This window comes from Betta splendens, chromosome 19 (assembly GCF_900634795.4).
Source record: "Betta splendens chromosome 19, fBetSpl5.4, whole genome shotgun sequence".
Taxonomy (NCBI): Eukaryota; Metazoa; Chordata; class Actinopteri; order Anabantiformes; family Osphronemidae; genus Betta; species Betta splendens.
The window spans coordinates 14,313,318-14,330,086 of record NC_040898.2 but is presented as its reverse complement, the minus strand read 5'-3'; the positions used below and the strand labels follow the sequence as shown (position 1 = coordinate 14,330,086).

Sequence of the window (16,769 nt, the reverse complement as noted above, 5' to 3'; positions counted from 1 at the left end):
TATCTGTGTCCACTGCTCCAGAACTAAAACGCTCTTTGTCCTGACAGTGAAGCAGGTGGCTCAAGGGTCACAGGCGGTTTTGGCCTATCTGCAAAGACAAGCTAACACTTTGACACGCGAGTAGCTGATACTGATGTGCTAAGGACGATGAAACTGTACAGAGGCCACTATGCTGCCATGAAGACGTACCGTCACAGTGTGTAACAGACATTTGCTTGGTTTTTTGTGCATTCTTTCCTCTAAGTCATTGAACCAGCTCCATAATTGTCCTGCACATTTTACAGTAAAACACAATTAAAATAATCCCATTGGAAACTTGAAATGGAGGCGACGGCAGCAGGATAAAGCCACTGGAATAAGCTTAAAGACTTGGAGACCAGAAGCAGCTCTGTGTCAAAAGGTCTGTGTGACTGTGTGGGCCACGGAAAACCAATCCTATTAGGAATAAGCGCAAACAGCAGCGACGCCTGGGACTCCGCTTGGACAGTAGTTCAGCGCTCATGTGCACTCACCAGCATGACAACAAATATGTCGCCTGGCCTAAACATTAACCACCATCATAAACTCAACAAAATGTGATAGGAACACAGCACAAACGAGTATCTCAGTCATTAATCACACACAGGTCAGGTCAAAGCTTTTTGCAACTATTTGCATTTAATAATAAATTTATATCAACAGGTTTCTCGCTCCTAGTAGCATTACACATTTCTTACTACTGTTCATTTCTCCACATACGTTCTACAGGAACATTGCGTGAATGTAACTGCCTCATAAAAAATAGTGTGATTTCCCCGAGCGCTATGTCACTACGCAGCCTCCCTTGTCTCCCTTGTAGGGGTTCTTGTCATCTGGGACGCCCTTAATGAGCGGGTCGTTCGGAAGCAGCCCTTCAACAAAAGCAATGGTGTCCGTGCAGTTTGCAGCCACCTGTGGTCGACAAGAAGAAGACAAGAGGTGAGTCAGCATCTTCTACAACACACAAGGTGCAGAAATGAAACAGCAGAATGACAGACAGGACGGCGGACGTACTGGGGTCCTGGGTGTGCTAACTTCTTTCTTCAGCTGGTCCAACTCCATCTTCAAGATCTCTTTATCCGACATATCTCGAGCCATCTTGGCTGCAAGAAGGAAGCCTTGTTTCAATGGTTGTTAAAGTGCCACAAATATCGGAAAGCATTTAAATTCAGCGTGAAGGAGACAAACGCATGACTTCAGTTTTTACCTGTTGAATGTTGGGACCAAGGACAAACAGAGAAACGCGTTGGCTCCTAGGAGCTCCTGGGCTGTGACTTCCTGCGGCCCCGCTGCGTCTGTGCACTGCCTGAATGGAGCCGTCCCACTGCTCCTCATCCGGCCTGATCCCGGCTTGAGGCTTTTGGACGAGATCGGCACAGGATTGCACCTGATGTCACAATCCCCCGTGATGAGCTTAAACAATCAGGAGCCGTAACCTCTGGGCAGGAAGAAGGAAGAGAGGAGCAAACGGATCGCTGGGGAAAGTGAGACACAAGGTGAGAAACAAAAACAATGTGATGATGTGGAAACATGAGCAAAAACAAAGAGGACGTGAAAGATTCACACTTATCACCATCATGCAGCTTCAGCAGCTGAATCATTTGTACTAATAAAATATTTAAGCTTTATTATTTATAGTGATTTGACTTTGCAAATGTATAAAATGCTGTCCTACGACTGAGGCCTGTCCAATCGTTTGCCCTTAGTTTTTTCTAATATGCATTTTGTGGACAAATTCATATATATTTAGTGTAGTAGTATTAAAATAGTAATGCATAAATCAATGAGCTAGAGTTTTAGTTTTCACCTCCACCTACTGTGAAATCAAATGTATGTGAATGCTTGGACGCCCAGTCTTTTCTTTATATCGGTGTAAAATGTTCTCCTGCTGTTTTTACCTTTGACTCAATGTTCCTGTGAGTCTCTACAAACTACTCATCCTAGGTTAAACCTTGACAAGGACTCACTTAAGCCATTTTTCAGGATCTGGGTCAGTCTCATCTATTCAAGATTAACCCCACACCTCACTGTGGATTAACAGCAGTATGGAGACTCTCCTTGTCGTTATGAAGCCTGCTGTGTCAGAGGACATTTATTAAAAGACTCCCCTCCCTGTTCCTTTGACTTGTAGACCTATTAAATATAAGAAAAACTAAGATGAAAAACTCAAATGTCAGATTATGTAGTGCTGACATTAATTGATCATATTTTCAATACAATATTAATCACCTAATTTTTGTATCACATGGAATCTTGTCCCATGTTTCAACTAATTATGCGGATTTTAAAAAATATTATTCATTGTAGCTTTAATTGGATTGAAGACATGACTGTCCACTTAATTAGGAAATAGTTTTACCTCAAAGTGTAGCACAAGTAAAAGTAACCCACCATAAACTACAGTGTTTGCACAGAAGACAGCCTTTATTTAATGAGGGATGATTCCAGCATCAGACCTTTGTGCTTCCTTGGCTCTTAATGACACGCAGGCAAAGTGTTGTGTAATGATCTGCTTTGTCCGATAGGTGGCGGTGTAGAGCCTTTAACGCCTTAAGGCACTGAGTCAAGCCCACTTTGTCCTGTCAGCCAATAGAAGGGCACGTTTGCCGTCCTTCCAAAATAGATTGGACTCAAAACAATTGGAGTAGAAGGACATGGTTAAAGAACATTGTATGATTTGAGGAGTGGGGATTCAAAATTACAGAACTAAAGTTTAAATCGCTAATATTCAACAGGAAGAGGAAAGGAATGAATTGGAGGTGTTGGTCTTGGGAGGAACCAGAGCAATGAACAGTATGTCCATAGCTTTGATCAGATCAAGTCTGGTTTATGGGAGTTTTGTGTTTGGGACGGCAGCTAAAACGTGGCCTCACAAGCTGGAAGTAGTTCAGGTGTTGAGACCATGCTGCGTGAGGTCGACCACAGAGTGATGCTCTGCATGTAGAGATGGAGGAAATGTCAGGCTCTCTGACATGAGCAGCTAGTGATAAACTGTGGGGCTTAAAGGTCCAGCATCCAAGGTTCTGGCACCAAGAGTGAGAAGGGAAAGAGCATGTGTCAGATATGTACAGACAATAACTCCACTAAGGTCATTTTAGTTGATATGTTAAATAACAGTCATCTGCTGAGAGGTTCAGGACACTCACCAGTGTTGGTGGAAGAACAAATCCACCAACATTACAACAATACAACACATTGCACCATGATCCCACGGAAATGTACACTGACGGCTCCAAAGATCCAAAAACAGGAAGAACAGGGTCTGCATTTAGCCTCTAGCTTCATGTTGCAGCAGCAGCAGCTACACACAGATATTCCGTTTAACAGGAGGAATGATGACACAAACAGGTCGCTCTCAGTTGTACAACAGCTACAAGCGTTCCTCTGCTGCCCCCTAGTGGCCTGGCCAGGATCCAACATCTGCATGTCCACAACAGGAAAGCTGCAGCATTTTAGGAAACTTAGCAATGAAAAAGAAATGGAACCACGTTTAGTCTGGGTCTGAGTGGCAAAAAAATAAAAGTCCTAGTGCATTCACAACATTCACTAAGCAATCACAACGCCCAAAGAATGGAATGAGTTCTCAGTATTTAGTTGGACTAATTGAGTTTTTACTCACTCTGTGCTTTTGGTTTGAAAAAATTTTGTAGACTGAGCCCTTGTTTCACTTTGCCATCTTAGGGAGACATTTGGGGAATTTATTGATAAAAATATGTAAAAATGTAAAAAACATTTTGCACAAATGCAAATAATAAAAGGCAAAAACTGAATCTGGGAGTAAAATATCTCAAAAAACAAAAAACCTTGGAACCAGCGGATGAATATGCTGGTGTACTGATAGAACACATATTAATACAGTGAGTGAGTACATTTCAATCACTCACAATCCTCGCCACGGTCTCACAGTCACAGGCCTGATGAACACTTTCTAGTGTCTATATGTGGGAATTTGCCACACTTGAGTACTGACTTTATCATATTGGAGAGGCCCCCTACTCCACAACACTCAGCATCATGCTACCACTCCCATGCTTCACAGTAGGGATGGTGTTCTTGGGATGGTACTCATCATTCTTCTCCCTCCAACCACGTTAGTTAGTGGAACTATGTATCATTGTGTCCCAGCTGCAGACAGAGCACCCGCACGCCCTGATTATCATCTCTGGGGACTTTACTCACGTGCAGGAGCGAACTCCTGAAGTGCGCAGACGACATGAGCGTCGTTGGGTTCATTCAGGACGGTGATGTCTGCATACAGACGGGAGGTGGAGCAGCTGGTCCAGTGGTGCAGTCAGAACCAACTTACTAGAACTTCAGAATCATTTACCCATGGGTGTTTCTAGGGCCAGACCTTCGTGGTTGGTCGAGATAATGACAAGTGACGGGCAAAGTGCTAAACGTACGTAATTTTACTGACTGGCCTATAAATAGTACAACGTGTCGTGTAATGGTCTGCTTTGTCCTCTAGGTGGTGGTATAGAGCCATTTATTTCTACTTCCGGTCCAGGTTCTTTGTACTGTCAGCCAATAGAAGGGCGTCTTTTATGTCTTTTCGAAATAAACTAGAGTTTCGACCAAACCCGCTTCCCTAAAACGAGTAGAAGGACTAATACATTTATTTTGATAGTACAGGTGTTGTAGCCGGAAGACCATTGAAAATCCAGTGTCGCTGGCGAAGAGGCGTCACTGACCATGGCAGCTCCGAGCAGAAAGCAGATGTTGCGGTTTCTGAGCCAGTTGGGAGCCTTTATTCTGACCCGGTTCGGCTTTTGGAATTGCTTTAGTATGTTGATGCTGTTTGCCGAACGCGCTGATTCAAAAAGGTGAGTGAATGGAGCCGTAAACGGTGCTAGCGTTAGCTGAGGAGCTAACGGAAGCGTATCTTGCATCTATGTTGGCGTCGAGTTTATAGACATAAGTCCACTATGAGACAACTCTGTTACCAGAACAGCTGTAACAAGTTGACGTGAACCGAACCAGTTTTTAGCAGCGAACTGCTACAGATTGAAACCTCCCATACGCTTTAAAGGGTCTGTGTTTCAGCATTAGACCATAACTTGGGCAGAAAGTTGCAGCCATGTGGAGCTGTTAACTTCTATGAAGCTGAAAAGTCTGATCAGGCGGGACAGTGTGTTCTGTGGTTTGAATGTGTTCACTGGATGCGTACAGCTGCACTCTGTGGTGGGCTGCTCTTCTAAACACGACCACACCCTCTGAGTGGGCTGCAATTATACCAGCTTTGAAGAAAATGTACATTCATACCACGTCCAAGTTTGGCAACACTGAATTATGCTGTTTGCATTTAATGTGGTTAATTTTATTATCATTAACCATTTTTTCTGTGATTTTTTTTTTGTTGTTTCTGTGTGATGGTCAGTTGTGATCAGTGTAAAAACAATTGTTCATGTCAAACAATAACAAACACAAAAAATGGGACAGACAATATATAGTTAAAATATAATCTATTTATAAAGGTGCCGTTTTGAATGATTTGTTCACTTAATAATAATTAATGATCTTACTGTTTTGTATTTGTGGTCTGCAGGAAGCCAGACATACATGTACCCTACCTGTATGTGGACATGGGGGCTGCAGTGCTTTGTGCTAGCTTCATGTCATTTGGTGTGAAGAGGAGATGGTTTGCGATGGCGTCTGCAGTACAGCTAGTCATTAGCACCTACGCATCATACGTTGGAGAGCAGGTGCACTACGGGGACTGGCTTAAGGTGAGTCACTGCATTAGGAGACCTCTTTGAAAATTTGTAATGAAATGTAAAACCCTTTTATCAAATCCTTAAGGTGCTTGTACTTAATACTTACATATGTAAATAATAATAATAAATCAAAACTATGTGAACTTTGTTGTTCTGCAGGTTCGAATGTATTCCAGGGCACTGGCCATCATTGGAGGCTTTTTGGTTCTGGCCAGTGGGGCTGGAGAGGTGTACAGACAGAAACCACGCAGCAGATCTCTGCAGTCCACGGGGCAGGTTTTCCTGGGAGTTTATCTCATCTGCATGGTAAGACCCATTACCGCTGTCTAGATAATTTAAATTTAGAATGGCTCAGTAAGTAATTGTCTCACATCACAGCCACAATGAGGTCAATGTGGGTATATAGGTCACATGATGTATTTAATTAGTTCCCTCAAACTCGTCCAGCTTCTTTATTTGGATAATATCTGATGCTTGAACCTGCTCCCTCAGTGAGTCGGCTTTACTTGACCTTTTGTAAGGACCAAATCTTGCATTTCAACCTTTTTATAGTTTAAATGGTTAATATGTAATTCACTTTATTTGTACAAACACACACACAAGCTGTGCAGTGAAGCTAGATATAGTTTTAAAAACACATTTCACCTAGAAGAAACAAAACAATAATTTGTGAAGTAAAATTTTAATAAGGAAGGTGAAATTAATGAAAGTGCATCTGTACCTGCTGAAACGTTTTATGTACAAACTCCTTTATTGTAGTTCAAACTGCTTTACCACGTTCCCCCACCAGGTGTACTCCCTCCAGCACAGCAAAGAGGACCGACAGGCGTACCTGAACCATATTATTGGGGGAGAAATCACTCTGATGCTGCTTGGGGTTCTGTTTGGGGTGCTCGCTTTGGCCTTCCTCTCCGGCTACTACGTCCGTGTGGCCGCCCAGATCCTGGCCACCGCCCTGCCTCTGGTGATCCTGCTCATCGATGGCAATCTGGGCTACTGGCACCACACGCGCAAAGTGGAGTTCTGGAACCAGATGAAGCTGATAGGACATAACGTGGGGATCTTCGGCGCGGTGCTGATCCTCGCCACTGATGGTTGAGGTCTTGGGTTCTGTGAGGAGGACTTTTACAGACCATGGTGTCTGCACACTTTATAATAGTAGGGTTGGGTATCCTTTGAATTTATCCATTTCACTTCCAATGCAGATTCTGCTGATCAGTTTTTTGGTTTCCATTACAAAATAGTGAAAACACTAAATGGAAAAACATATTAAATAAAATATTCTTTAATATTTTTAAGTAACTGGACATTGAATGCAGCAGCAGTGTGGCCACTGAAGCTGCAGCATTATTGCCTTGAGGCAGGTCGACGGTTACATGTAACGCTAAACAAATGACGTGCAGCGTTATGGCCAGGTTTCAATTCCCAACCCTACACACACCCTGAGATTGCTGACTTTTGTATCAAAGCCTGAGTTTGTATTCAGATTCCACCGCACAGTAACCTCTCATGACTCGGACTCTTCAAGCTGAGATGGTTGGACATAAACCAGGACATAAGAATATGTCATGTTCTTTTTACAACTTATGTTTACATTTTCTGTTATGCTCTGACATGTGACACTGAGTATTGGTACTGTAGATACAGGAAGGTTGGTTTGATGTTCAGAATACAGGTAAATATTTTACAAATAAAGGGAATTTTAAGATTTAACTTTGTTGCTTTGACCTTATGTATTCACGAATGCCAAACACATTGTCTAGATCTGATCTTGATAATGCGTCTCATCCACCTGTGACTGCCTGAGCCTTCTGTCAAAGAATCAAAGGCACTGACACTTTTTCACCACATACAGTGTTATACTATGACACTTTTTTCATGATGTATAGATGGATCAGCCTAAAACTGCTGCCTGACTGATGTGAGTGGCCTTTAAGAAGCATGAGCCTGTGCTCTGATGTAGCTATTGCGTTCCCTAATATCTATTGCAACGAAGCATTGATCCGACAAGTGGAGTCGTCACTTTGACTATAATGATCTTTGGACCACATACTATACTATGACTGTTTTTTTGTTTGATGACATACTATATTATAGTATGACAATTTTTGGATAACACACTGTACTTCCTTCAAACACTGATCTCATCACTCACATTTAATCCATAGTTTCATCCACTAACCTGCCGTCGTTTTTCTGCATGTAACTATCTTTGTAGTTTGCATCCTGTGGTGCTTCTCCCTCTCGTCTCTTCTCCTCATCTACAGGTTTCATCAGATAGAGCTGTTCAGTTGCTGGTCCAACCATCTTGCCTGGGTTCTTTTCTCCTTTTTCTATGCCCTCACCCCGAGCTGTCAAGGCGAATGGCTGCCCACGTTGAGCTTGGTTCTGATGGAGGTTTCTTCCCCTTAGGTAGGGTAGGTAAATTCTCTTAAAAAATTAATTTAAAGTATATATGATTATAATTGTATGCAGGTTTATATGAATATACAGTGGTTTACAGGTAGTACTGTATTCAGACCCCCTTAAAATTTCACTGTTACATTGCAGTCATTTGCTAAAATCATTTAAGTTAATTGTTTTTCCTCATTTATGTACACTCAACTCGCCATATTGACAGAAAGCAGATAATTGTTGACATCATTTGCAGATTTATTGAAAAAGATTATTAAGTAGAAGCACCACCTGAGTTTTTCACACCTGGATTTGTGGATCCTCTGCCATTCCTCCTTGCAGATCCTCTCCAGTTCTCAGGTTGGATGGTAAATGTTGAATGTTGCTAACTCCTGCTTTGGGCCCACATTTAATTTGTGATACCATTACATAAAATCTTAAGTAGTTTTATTGCAGAGTTGTGGAGAAAAAATAGCAAATGTATGACCTCGTGTCAAACATTACACACATTCTTGTGGCTGAATGCTTAGGTGTATGAGTTTAGCAATGAGACACCTGGGTTCAAATCCCACTCTAGGTATCTGTTCTTTGTATTTTGGCCAAAAAGCATCAGTAATTATATTTTTTGTCTAAAAAGTAGTAAAAATGCCATTGTCAATATAGTATGTACTCCAAAATCATTGTATACTGTGTTAGTTTTTTTTATTTGGCTTTTCCCATGAGCAGTCACGACAGCGAGCACTAGGAACCTGCACAGAAGTTGCCGGCTTGCAACCTCTTTGGCCAGATTCGACACACAGCCCTGACTTTATTAGTACCACACTCTAACCAGCTGAGCTAACAGTAGTTTAGCTAACATCAGCTTTAACATTATCCTAATGTGGTATATCATCCAAAAGAACGTCCTAGTATTGTATATGCTAAAATAAAGTCGTAGTGTAATATACCGTCGATGTCAAAACACATCATAGTATGTGGTTCAAAAAAGTCATAGTATTGTATGTAGTAAAAATAAGTAGTATGTCGCCTAAACGTTGTCATAATACATTATAAGATCCAAAACCGTCACAGTATAGTACGTGGCCTGAAAATCACTCCATCTGTTCAACAATATAAATAATGACTCACGCACCACCAGTGAAGATGGAGACGTTTGCCCTTTTATTGAAACATATCAACACTTTGCATTATCTACAGCTGCAAAAATAGACCTGTAGTACATGAACATTTCTCTCAGATTTTTTTGTCTTTAAATTCACATTTACATTCACATTAAAATGAAACGTTTAAATTCACATTTAAATAAGATTTAATAAAAAAACAAAATTATGAAATAAACAAGGTAGGAGAGATCTCACAAATTCAATACAGGTTACATAGGTTTTATGTAACCTTTTTGGTTTTTCTCTCAAAATTAATTATATACAGATACAGTAATAGTCTATCAAGTGAAATGCGGATCGGATTTGAAGTCCGTTAAGGAGGAACTGAAGATGACACGATGTGGAAAACTACACACAACACGTGGCTCCAGAACAGAACCTCCATCATCTGTCTAGTCTCTGTGACTCCGCATCGCTTTGACTCTGTTTATTCTTCCGGTTGTGCTCTGCCTTCACCAAAGTACCGATGACGGCCAGCAGCACCGTGATGGTGATGACGAGCACCGACGCGGTCTCGGCCACGCACAGCTGGCTGTCCAGCGAGGCCAGAGGGCTGCCGGCCTGCTGAGCGGGGCGGTGGCACACCATGTCCTGGTAGTCCTCCACATGCAGGTGCCGAACGTGCTGGATTTTGCCAAAGACGCGCTGCAGGTCACAGTCGCAGGTCCAGGGGTTCAGGGCCATGTGGAGGTGGGTGCTGGTGGTCTGCAGCTGCAGGAAGGTCTTGAACCGTATGCGCTCCAGCTGGTTTCCCCGAAGACCGAGGAGGGTCAGGCTCCGCAGAGGGCTCAGAGCCTCGTTCTCGATCTGAGAGATGTTGTTGTGGTTGAGCAGCAGCACCGTCATGCTTTGCTGCCTGCTCAGCAAACCGTCTTTAAGCACGTTCAGCCTGTTCCCATCCAGGTTGAGGAGCCTCAGTCGGGACAGGCTCCTGAAGGCACCGGCGTCCATCGCCTCAATGCGGTTGTGACTGAGGTCCAGTTTCCTCAGACTCTCAAGACCCCCCAGGGAGCTGGAGTCCAGGTGCTGAAGCAGGTTGTGTCCCAACTGGAGCTCCAGGAGGGAGGAGAGGCTCTGCGAGAAGTCCGGTGGGAGCCAGCGCAAGCGGTTGAAACTCAAATCCAGCTTCTCCAAAAAGTGCAGCGAGGACAGAGCCTGAAGAAAACGGTAGTAATCAGTGGCTGCAGTCACTTTTAATTTACCTTCATGAGCAGAAACATTCAAACGCTCTTTACACTTTGGTGAACTACTAAAAGTATTCATTTGCCTTAATAATGTGGTAAGAATCTAAATGATGAGACAGATTACGTTAATACCTACATTTATTGAACACAGAGTAAAGTCATTTCCAAGCTTCGGTACCTGAGGCTGCAGACTGTGGATGCTGTTGTTGGACATCAGGAGGATCTTCAGTGACCACAACCCCTTGAAAGAGCGGGTGTGAACCTCCGTCAGCCTGTTGTCGCTCAGGTCCAGCAGCCAGGAGCCATGAGGGAGGCCAGGGGGCACCTGGAGCAGCCCCCGCAGCCGGCAGTCCACCAGGTCAGAGGACTCGTAGCACAGGCAGGCGCTGGGACACAGCTTGAAGCCAACGGCGGCGCTCAGGAAGACGGGCAGCGAAAGCATCACGTTGAGCATCCTTCCCTTAGATCACAGTCTGCTTAGTCCCAAAGCAAACCATGGCTACGGCGTTTCCCTCCAAGCAACAGACATGAAAGCCACAAGAACCTGACTGAACGCAGCAACATGACATTTCTGAAATCTGCCTGCGAGGGCACATCAAATATTCCTGATTAGAGAGGGATTATGGGCTTAACCGGATCGTCAGAACATCACCATATTTGGGGAGCAGGGCCGTATCTGGTCCACTTTGGATGCGTTCCTAAAACAAGGATTTGCATCCGTTGCCGTGCGTGGACCCACTAAGCTGTTTTTCAGCGAGGTCGCGATGACGTTTCAGCGCCGTTACGTAACGATGCATGGATATTAACCAAATCTTTAAGTCGGGGAGGGAATCAGTTTGATACCAGCTGACCCACTAAGCCGACATCACATCAGAGCAGCCAAAGTGTAGCGGTGCTGCAGCCCAGACACAGAACCAGCGCACCGTTAGTTCCTATTGGTTTGTGAAGTGCTCTCGCCTGCAGACGTTATCACATTATCATTCATTGTCGTTATCATTATCATTTATCACGGTGATGACACTACTTACCCGGACCTGCATCAGAAAACCCACCCAGCTCATGTTTATGTCACAGTTATAACCACATAAAGGAATTATTCACAAATCTGTAAAGAATCCGGTGATAATTACAGTATTACAGTCAGAATTTATGTTACTTTTATTTTAGAAAATGTCCGTTAAAGTGTGGCATTTCAAGTCACATTTTGTTTAAAATACAGAAAATACAGACAGTAGAACATGGATACAGCAAAAAAAAAAGAAAGAAAATGACAGAAAATAAAGCTAACAGGCCTTTCTGACTGCTCTAGTTTTCTTATTTTGAAATGGAACTGAAGGCAAAGGAAGGAGGGCGGAAAAAGAAAAGGCTTCGGGGAGAGGAGGGGAGGAGAAGGGGCAGTTAGTTAAGGAAACTATGGTTGCTTTATGGTTCATGTTTAAATTATTTTTTATAAAGTCTAATTTAAGATTTTATCTTTCCTCTTTCTTTTTTGTCTTTTTCATTTATTGGTATTTTGATCTTCTGGATCCAGGGCCCTCAGAGCTCCTCCTTGTGGTCTCGGACTGAGGACAAGGAATGCCGACTTAGTCTGGCAGTGGGAACAGAACCACCCGCGTCGTCTTCCCCAGCCGACCCGCACTGCCAACTCAAGAAGATAAAGTGGAGTCCTTCTGTGTTTGCTGTGCTTGTGAACGCTGCATGGACTTCTGACTTTCCACGTCTCTAAAATGTTTCTCAACCTGCAGGAATAAAGCACAAACCTGTCAAATCCACAGACCTGGTGCTGCCGGGTTGAGCTGGTTCCAATCAGAACCAGCAGGCGTCTGCAAATGCCAACTTACAAAAGCCAAGTAACAATTTCATGAAACTAAACACGTGTTCGTGAACACTGCAAAAACATTTTCACTGCCTCTGTATGTGCCTCACTGTGTCCAGTCTTCTGGGAAATAAATACTTTCCACAATGTGCCCCATTATTTGTTAAACCGTTTATAAAGGCCGACTCAAAACCCAACGCCCTGAACGGCTCCTCTTGTTTCATGTAGATCCTGGTTTGGTTGTTGCCGTTAGTCAGGCTGAAACCCTGATCTGTTCTTGAACCTGAGGCTGCAGAAACCTGACTTTAAATGTCTGCCTAACTCTAGTTATTGACCCTGTCCACCCTTTATGACCAGAGTGATGCGCTCACTGTACTGATACTAACCCAGCAGAGCAGCATCATGTGCCCACCCTGTCAATATGGACCAGTACCTTGTTAAGTTTACAGCCAGGAGGATCAAACTCTCAGTAAGCTGGAGCCAGTACAACGTCCAGTGAGTGTTTGTATTATTACAGCAACAGCCAAAAGTATACAAAAGATGTTTATTCTAACGAAAGAAAAAAGCTAAGCTCACAGTGGAACTTAGTCACTTTAAGGGTCTAGCTGTCGTTTGGTGAAGCTACACTCTGACCCTATATCAACGCTGCATCAACAGAAGCACCTGCTGTGGGAAATGTTAATTCGACCTTTTCACCACTTCTTAGTGTTTTAACTGTTGCCAACATCTTGTTTTATCCTTACATGTAGCTGAAGCCACTTTGGATTCACTGAGTTGTAAGTAGTAATACTGGCTGCAGATCTGGAACTGTGTGTGTGTGTGTGTGTGTGTGTGTGTGTGTGTGTGTGTGTGTGTGTGTGTGTGTGTGTGTGTGTGTGTGTGTGTGTGTGTGTGTGTGTGTGTGTGTGTGTGTGTAAAATATGCAGATCGAAGGTTTACTTACTATTTTGCGTACATGACTTAAAGCGCTTCCCTCTTTGCCTTTGCAGTTCTCAGCCTGGTAAGGCGGCGAGATTACGACATCGTCCATCACAATAATGTTCTTCTCCTGCCATTTACAGTCTTTGATGCTGCACAGAGAAATAAACATCATCATTTAGGGGCTCATTTGTGTCAGAATGTGCATGGACTACATGTAGAGTCTGAGCTAAACATGTTTGGGCCTATTACTAAAAGTCCTGAGGTCCATTTCAGAAACTACAGAAGCCAGGTTGAGATCAGGTCTTTAAAATGAGGTAAATCAATAGTAGGTGATGCTAACTCTTCAGTGCTTGCAGCTATCTGACACAGTATGAGGTACAGCTTTTCATGTTCCCTGCTGGATGCTCAGTTTGTAGTTTGCTACCTGCTCAACACACAAACAGCATAGAGTATGAACGCTTACGTTTTGTGAATAGTCTGGAATAGCTGTTGGCCCTCCACAGAAACCCCAGCACTGATTGCATAGGCTTGGGACAGCTTGTCCTCCTTTTCTGTCCGTGCTCGATTGGCAAGCTACAAAGAGTCCAACAGAACAGAAAGCGTTAGCATCTGACATCCTTTGCATTTAAAACTAGCAGCTTCTCATTTCAAACTCATCCAATTCATAAAGGGCTGTGATGGAACTTACACTTACAGAACTAGGAGGAACGCATAAAAAAACAGAATGCAACCCATGTTTCACTAAATAGAACGTAATTAACATAACAATTAAACAAATTTGTTTTTGATTTGCATGATTTCTGTTGCTGCCATCAAATAGAAATGAACAAATAATCCATTAAAAAGGTAAAAGCCAATCTGTTGTTTATGTTCTTTCATATTGAATGTCTGGCAGACTTATTTACCTTGAATGACTGAAAACAGACAGGACTTTGTTACTTCAAGTGGACGAGGATCAACAAATTATATTAGTTCAAAGCAGGCTGATTCATTAGTTTAATTTCCCCTATGTTAAGTGAATCTTCACCCATGGATGTGAACATCCAACATTGCCTTAACTGAGACACAGCTCACAAAATCTAGCCCTGAACTTTATGCTGATTATTAAAATAGTAGATTGAGTGTTGAGGTAGAGTCACAAACAGAGCTAAGACTTACCTTGCTAACATTCAGTGATGCTAGTGGGGGTGGAGTCTCGGTGCGGTCATTTATTATGTCCACATCAGATACATAGGCTAAGTTGATCAGAATGACGTCGTTTAGGTTCGGCTTACCGCTGGAGGAAGCACATTCTTTAAAAGGAAGTCAGGTCAAGGTACACAACATAATCAGAGAGAAAAACACAGGCTTGATATCTGACCCCTGGTCAGTTAGAATGCACAAAGAAGCCTATGAGCCGGAGAACGCTGGCTCACAAGCACCGACAGTGTCCGGTAGTGCCAGTTACAGCAGGCTGTTACCAAAGGCAAACAGCAGCGCAGTGCTTCATTTAAATGAGGATCTCCATGCAAGTTTACTGTCTGGAGAGCAACGATGCCAGTGAGCTAAGAGAGAGGCCCTGAAGTAATTACACTATAACCTCTCTGTCAAGAGTCATTGTGTCTGAGCTGAACTCTACCGGTCGCACAAGACAACGACTCAATGACTCTTCACAGACACAAACATATACGTGCAATAACCACTGTTCATTGTGACACAGCGAGCTGCAGTTTATTTTCTTTATTTGTCCATTTTTGGTAAATAACTAATTAAAATTGTAATTTTTTTTTTCTTCACAAGGGAACAAAGACTGAGTCAGACCACATATAATTCCTTGGTTGTCCTGTGCAAACTTGGCCATTAAAGCTGATTCTGATCTTGCAACATTCCACCCACAAATGAACTGACTGAACTTCACTCAAGTGCAGTTCACTGGTATTTTAACACAGTCACAAAACTATGAACGCATCTAAAGCTCTGAGAGATCCCGACCTAACGCTGTCAGTCATTCAGGTACAGCATGTTGGACTTGTTAGCCTCATGCCGACACTGATGGCGTGTCTGCTGAATTTCAGATTTTACACAGGGACTAAGGGGAAAAAAACCCAAACTGGACTGGAGCGAGAACAACAGGGACCGACTCTAAAAGAACATGAATCCAATGTGTGACCAGAACCTGCTCTGATGTAAGGGTTAATCTTCAGCTGCACATCATGTGATGATTAGTGTGAATTACTGGCTGAACTGTCAGACATTCACACACCTGGGCCTCTGAGGGCAACTGTGCACACGTAGTAACTTCATTCATTCCGTGTCTCAGACCAAACCTTGAAGGGACGTTGCCTGCAGCGTGAAACGTTAAATAAGCCTCAATTTATTTACATGCTAATCCACACGTACACACGCCCCTGCATGGGTGTCGACATGCTCCCCAGCAAGCTAACGACGGCTGTGATGAACTCATGGCTCACATGCCACCGGATCCACGTTGATCTTGAACTGATAATTCACCACAGTCACTCACAATGTGCATCGTCCCCAGGTTCGGGTGCTGAAAAGCCCAGCTGAGGAGCTTAGGGCGGTTAATGCCGCTAACCAGGCTTACAGCGGCAGTGTGGGGTTAGCATGTTAGCCGAGCTAGCGGCAACTACATTTCCCTGACGCCCATTCATCGCTAGCGTTAGCTGTAGGAAGCCACGGTTAGCATGTCCGAGTCACGCCGAGCTAAACTATGCGGGACGCATCCGTGCACGAGAGGCAGCGCGAGGTGCGCTGGCCGCCCTTTAGCCTGCAACTAGCCGCGGCCGGAGGCTGTGGGGAGCACACAGCCATGATGCCTCACCAGGACGCGCTGCCAGATAGTGATCCATGTTGAGGTCCGGCAACACAATGAGGGGATTCAAAACACATGCAGCCCCGAGCGGACAACCTGAACGCACGAAACCTCCCCGCCGCTCCACGGACGGATTGGACTCATTACTCGTTCGGCCAACTACCTCCACAGGAGCATAATTTAAAACGCAGGACGACGGGCAGCTCGGCTCCCACCAATTACGCCTGCGCGGATCACTATTTGACATATTTTCGGTTACCCTACAGGCCCTTGTAGCCAGGCAGGCCAGGAAGCGATCCGACGCCCCGAACAAAGAAAGGATACTCAGAGTTAACATCTTGGACTGGTAGTCAAAGGCGACCACTTCTCCTTGTACACGTTGGCCCAAGCAGGTGAGGCAAGAGACATGGCTCCCGACGCTGAAATACTCCCCCGGTCCAGGAGCCGCCATCTTCTCCGCCAGGAAACCGGAGCGCCTGACTTACGTAAAGCGACGCGATGTCGTATGGAGACGGAACCTGGGCGTGTCGCAGCACGTCGCGTTGTGGTCGCGTGCTCTAAGATGATGACTTTTCTTTACTGTTTAACCGCCTAAATCCCGCGACGTGGTGCCAAATATGTTACTATAAGACTTGCTTGTAAATTAAGTATAAATATGCTTTCATTTGTCGAAGCACAAAGTTGCGGCTTTGTCTAACAACCAGCCGCTCTCAACGCGACCCTACCGGAAGTAGCTCAATAGTCTTT

General features: G+C 43.9%; 4 protein-coding genes across 4 annotated transcripts; 1 reads left to right on the top strand and 3 right to left on the bottom strand.

Annotated features, from left to right (window-relative positions):
• Positions 1 to 626: 626 nt before the first annotated feature.
• gngt2b (guanine nucleotide binding protein (G protein), gamma transducing activity polypeptide 2b) lies at positions 627 to 1,420 on the bottom strand. Its single transcript, XM_029134651.3, has 3 exons — positions 1,226 to 1,420; positions 1,033 to 1,121; positions 627 to 930 (listed from the first exon to the last, which is right to left on the bottom strand). Exons 2-3 carry the CDS (start codon positions 1,114 to 1,116, stop codon positions 802 to 804), a joined length of 213 nt encoding a protein of 70 aa, XP_028990484.1. The 5' UTR covers positions 1,117 to 1,121; positions 1,226 to 1,420; the 3' UTR covers positions 627 to 801.
• Positions 1,421 to 4,586: 3,166 nt separating this feature from the next.
• Positions 4,587 to 7,445, top strand: tmem101 (transmembrane protein 101). The gene is made up of 4 exons (XM_029135442.3): positions 4,587 to 4,841; positions 5,564 to 5,744; positions 5,892 to 6,038; positions 6,523 to 7,445. The coding sequence occupies exons 1-4, from the start codon at positions 4,711 to 4,713 to the stop codon at positions 6,829 to 6,831; spliced, it is 768 nt and encodes a 255-aa protein (XP_028991275.1). The 5' UTR covers positions 4,587 to 4,710; the 3' UTR covers positions 6,832 to 7,445.
• A 1,866-nt stretch (positions 7,446 to 9,311) lies between these two features.
• LOC114845546 (leucine-rich repeat-containing protein 17) lies at positions 9,312 to 11,472 on the bottom strand. Its single transcript, XM_029133676.3, has 2 exons — positions 10,652 to 11,472; positions 9,312 to 10,444 (listed from the first exon to the last, which is right to left on the bottom strand). The coding sequence occupies exons 1-2, from the start codon at positions 10,925 to 10,927 to the stop codon at positions 9,674 to 9,676; spliced, it is 1,047 nt and encodes a 348-aa protein (XP_028989509.1). The 5' UTR covers positions 10,928 to 11,472; the 3' UTR covers positions 9,312 to 9,673.
• A 135-nt stretch (positions 11,473 to 11,607) lies between these two features.
• Positions 11,608 to 16,622, bottom strand: lsm12b (LSM12 homolog b). Its single transcript, XM_029133680.3, has 5 exons — positions 16,347 to 16,622; positions 14,369 to 14,502; positions 13,674 to 13,783; positions 13,233 to 13,359; positions 11,608 to 12,212 (listed from the first exon to the last, which is right to left on the bottom strand). Exons 1-5 carry the CDS (start codon positions 16,471 to 16,473, stop codon positions 12,120 to 12,122), a joined length of 591 nt encoding a protein of 196 aa, XP_028989513.1. The 5' UTR covers positions 16,474 to 16,622; the 3' UTR covers positions 11,608 to 12,119.
• Between the last annotated feature and the right edge of the window lie 147 nt (positions 16,623 to 16,769).

What these genes read in the sequence shown, in the direction of transcription:
- gngt2b (XM_029134651.3), bottom strand. Translation starts at nt 1,116, where the DNA reads ATGGCTCGAGATATGTCGGATAAAGAGATCTTGAAGATGGAGTTGGAC. An exon ending in TTAGCACACCCAGGACCCCA is followed by an intron (nt 931 to 1,032) that starts GTACGTCCGCCG and finishes TGTCGACCACAG; the next exon opens with GTGGCTGCAAACTGCACGGA.
- tmem101 (XM_029135442.3), top strand. Translation starts at nt 4,711, where the DNA reads ATGGCAGCTCCGAGCAGAAAGCAGATGTTGCGGTTTCTGAGCCAGTTG. An exon ending in GAACGCGCTGATTCAAAAAG is followed by an intron (nt 4,842 to 5,563) that starts GTGAGTGAATGG and finishes TGTGGTCTGCAG; the next exon opens with GAAGCCAGACATACATGTAC. An exon ending in GAGTTTATCTCATCTGCATG is followed by an intron (nt 6,039 to 6,522) that starts GTAAGACCCATT and finishes TTCCCCCACCAG; the next exon opens with GTGTACTCCCTCCAGCACAG.
- LOC114845546 (XM_029133676.3), bottom strand. Translation starts at nt 10,927, where the DNA reads ATGCTCAACGTGATGCTTTCGCTGCCCGTCTTCCTGAGCGCCGCCGTT. An exon ending in TCCACAGTCTGCAGCCTCAG is followed by an intron (nt 10,445 to 10,651) that starts GTACCGAAGCTT and finishes CGTTTTCTTCAG; the next exon opens with GCTCTGTCCTCGCTGCACTT.
- lsm12b (XM_029133680.3), bottom strand. Translation starts at nt 16,473, where the DNA reads ATGGCGGCTCCTGGACCGGGGGAGTATTTCAGCGTCGGGAGCCATGTC. An exon ending in CATCACTGAATGTTAGCAAG is followed by an intron (nt 13,784 to 14,368) that starts GTAAGTCTTAGC and finishes GACTCTTTGTAG; the next exon opens with CTTGCCAATCGAGCACGGAC. An exon ending in TTCCAGACTATTCACAAAAC is followed by an intron (nt 13,360 to 13,673) that starts GTAAGCGTTCAT and finishes TTCTCTGTGCAG; the next exon opens with CATCAAAGACTGTAAATGGC.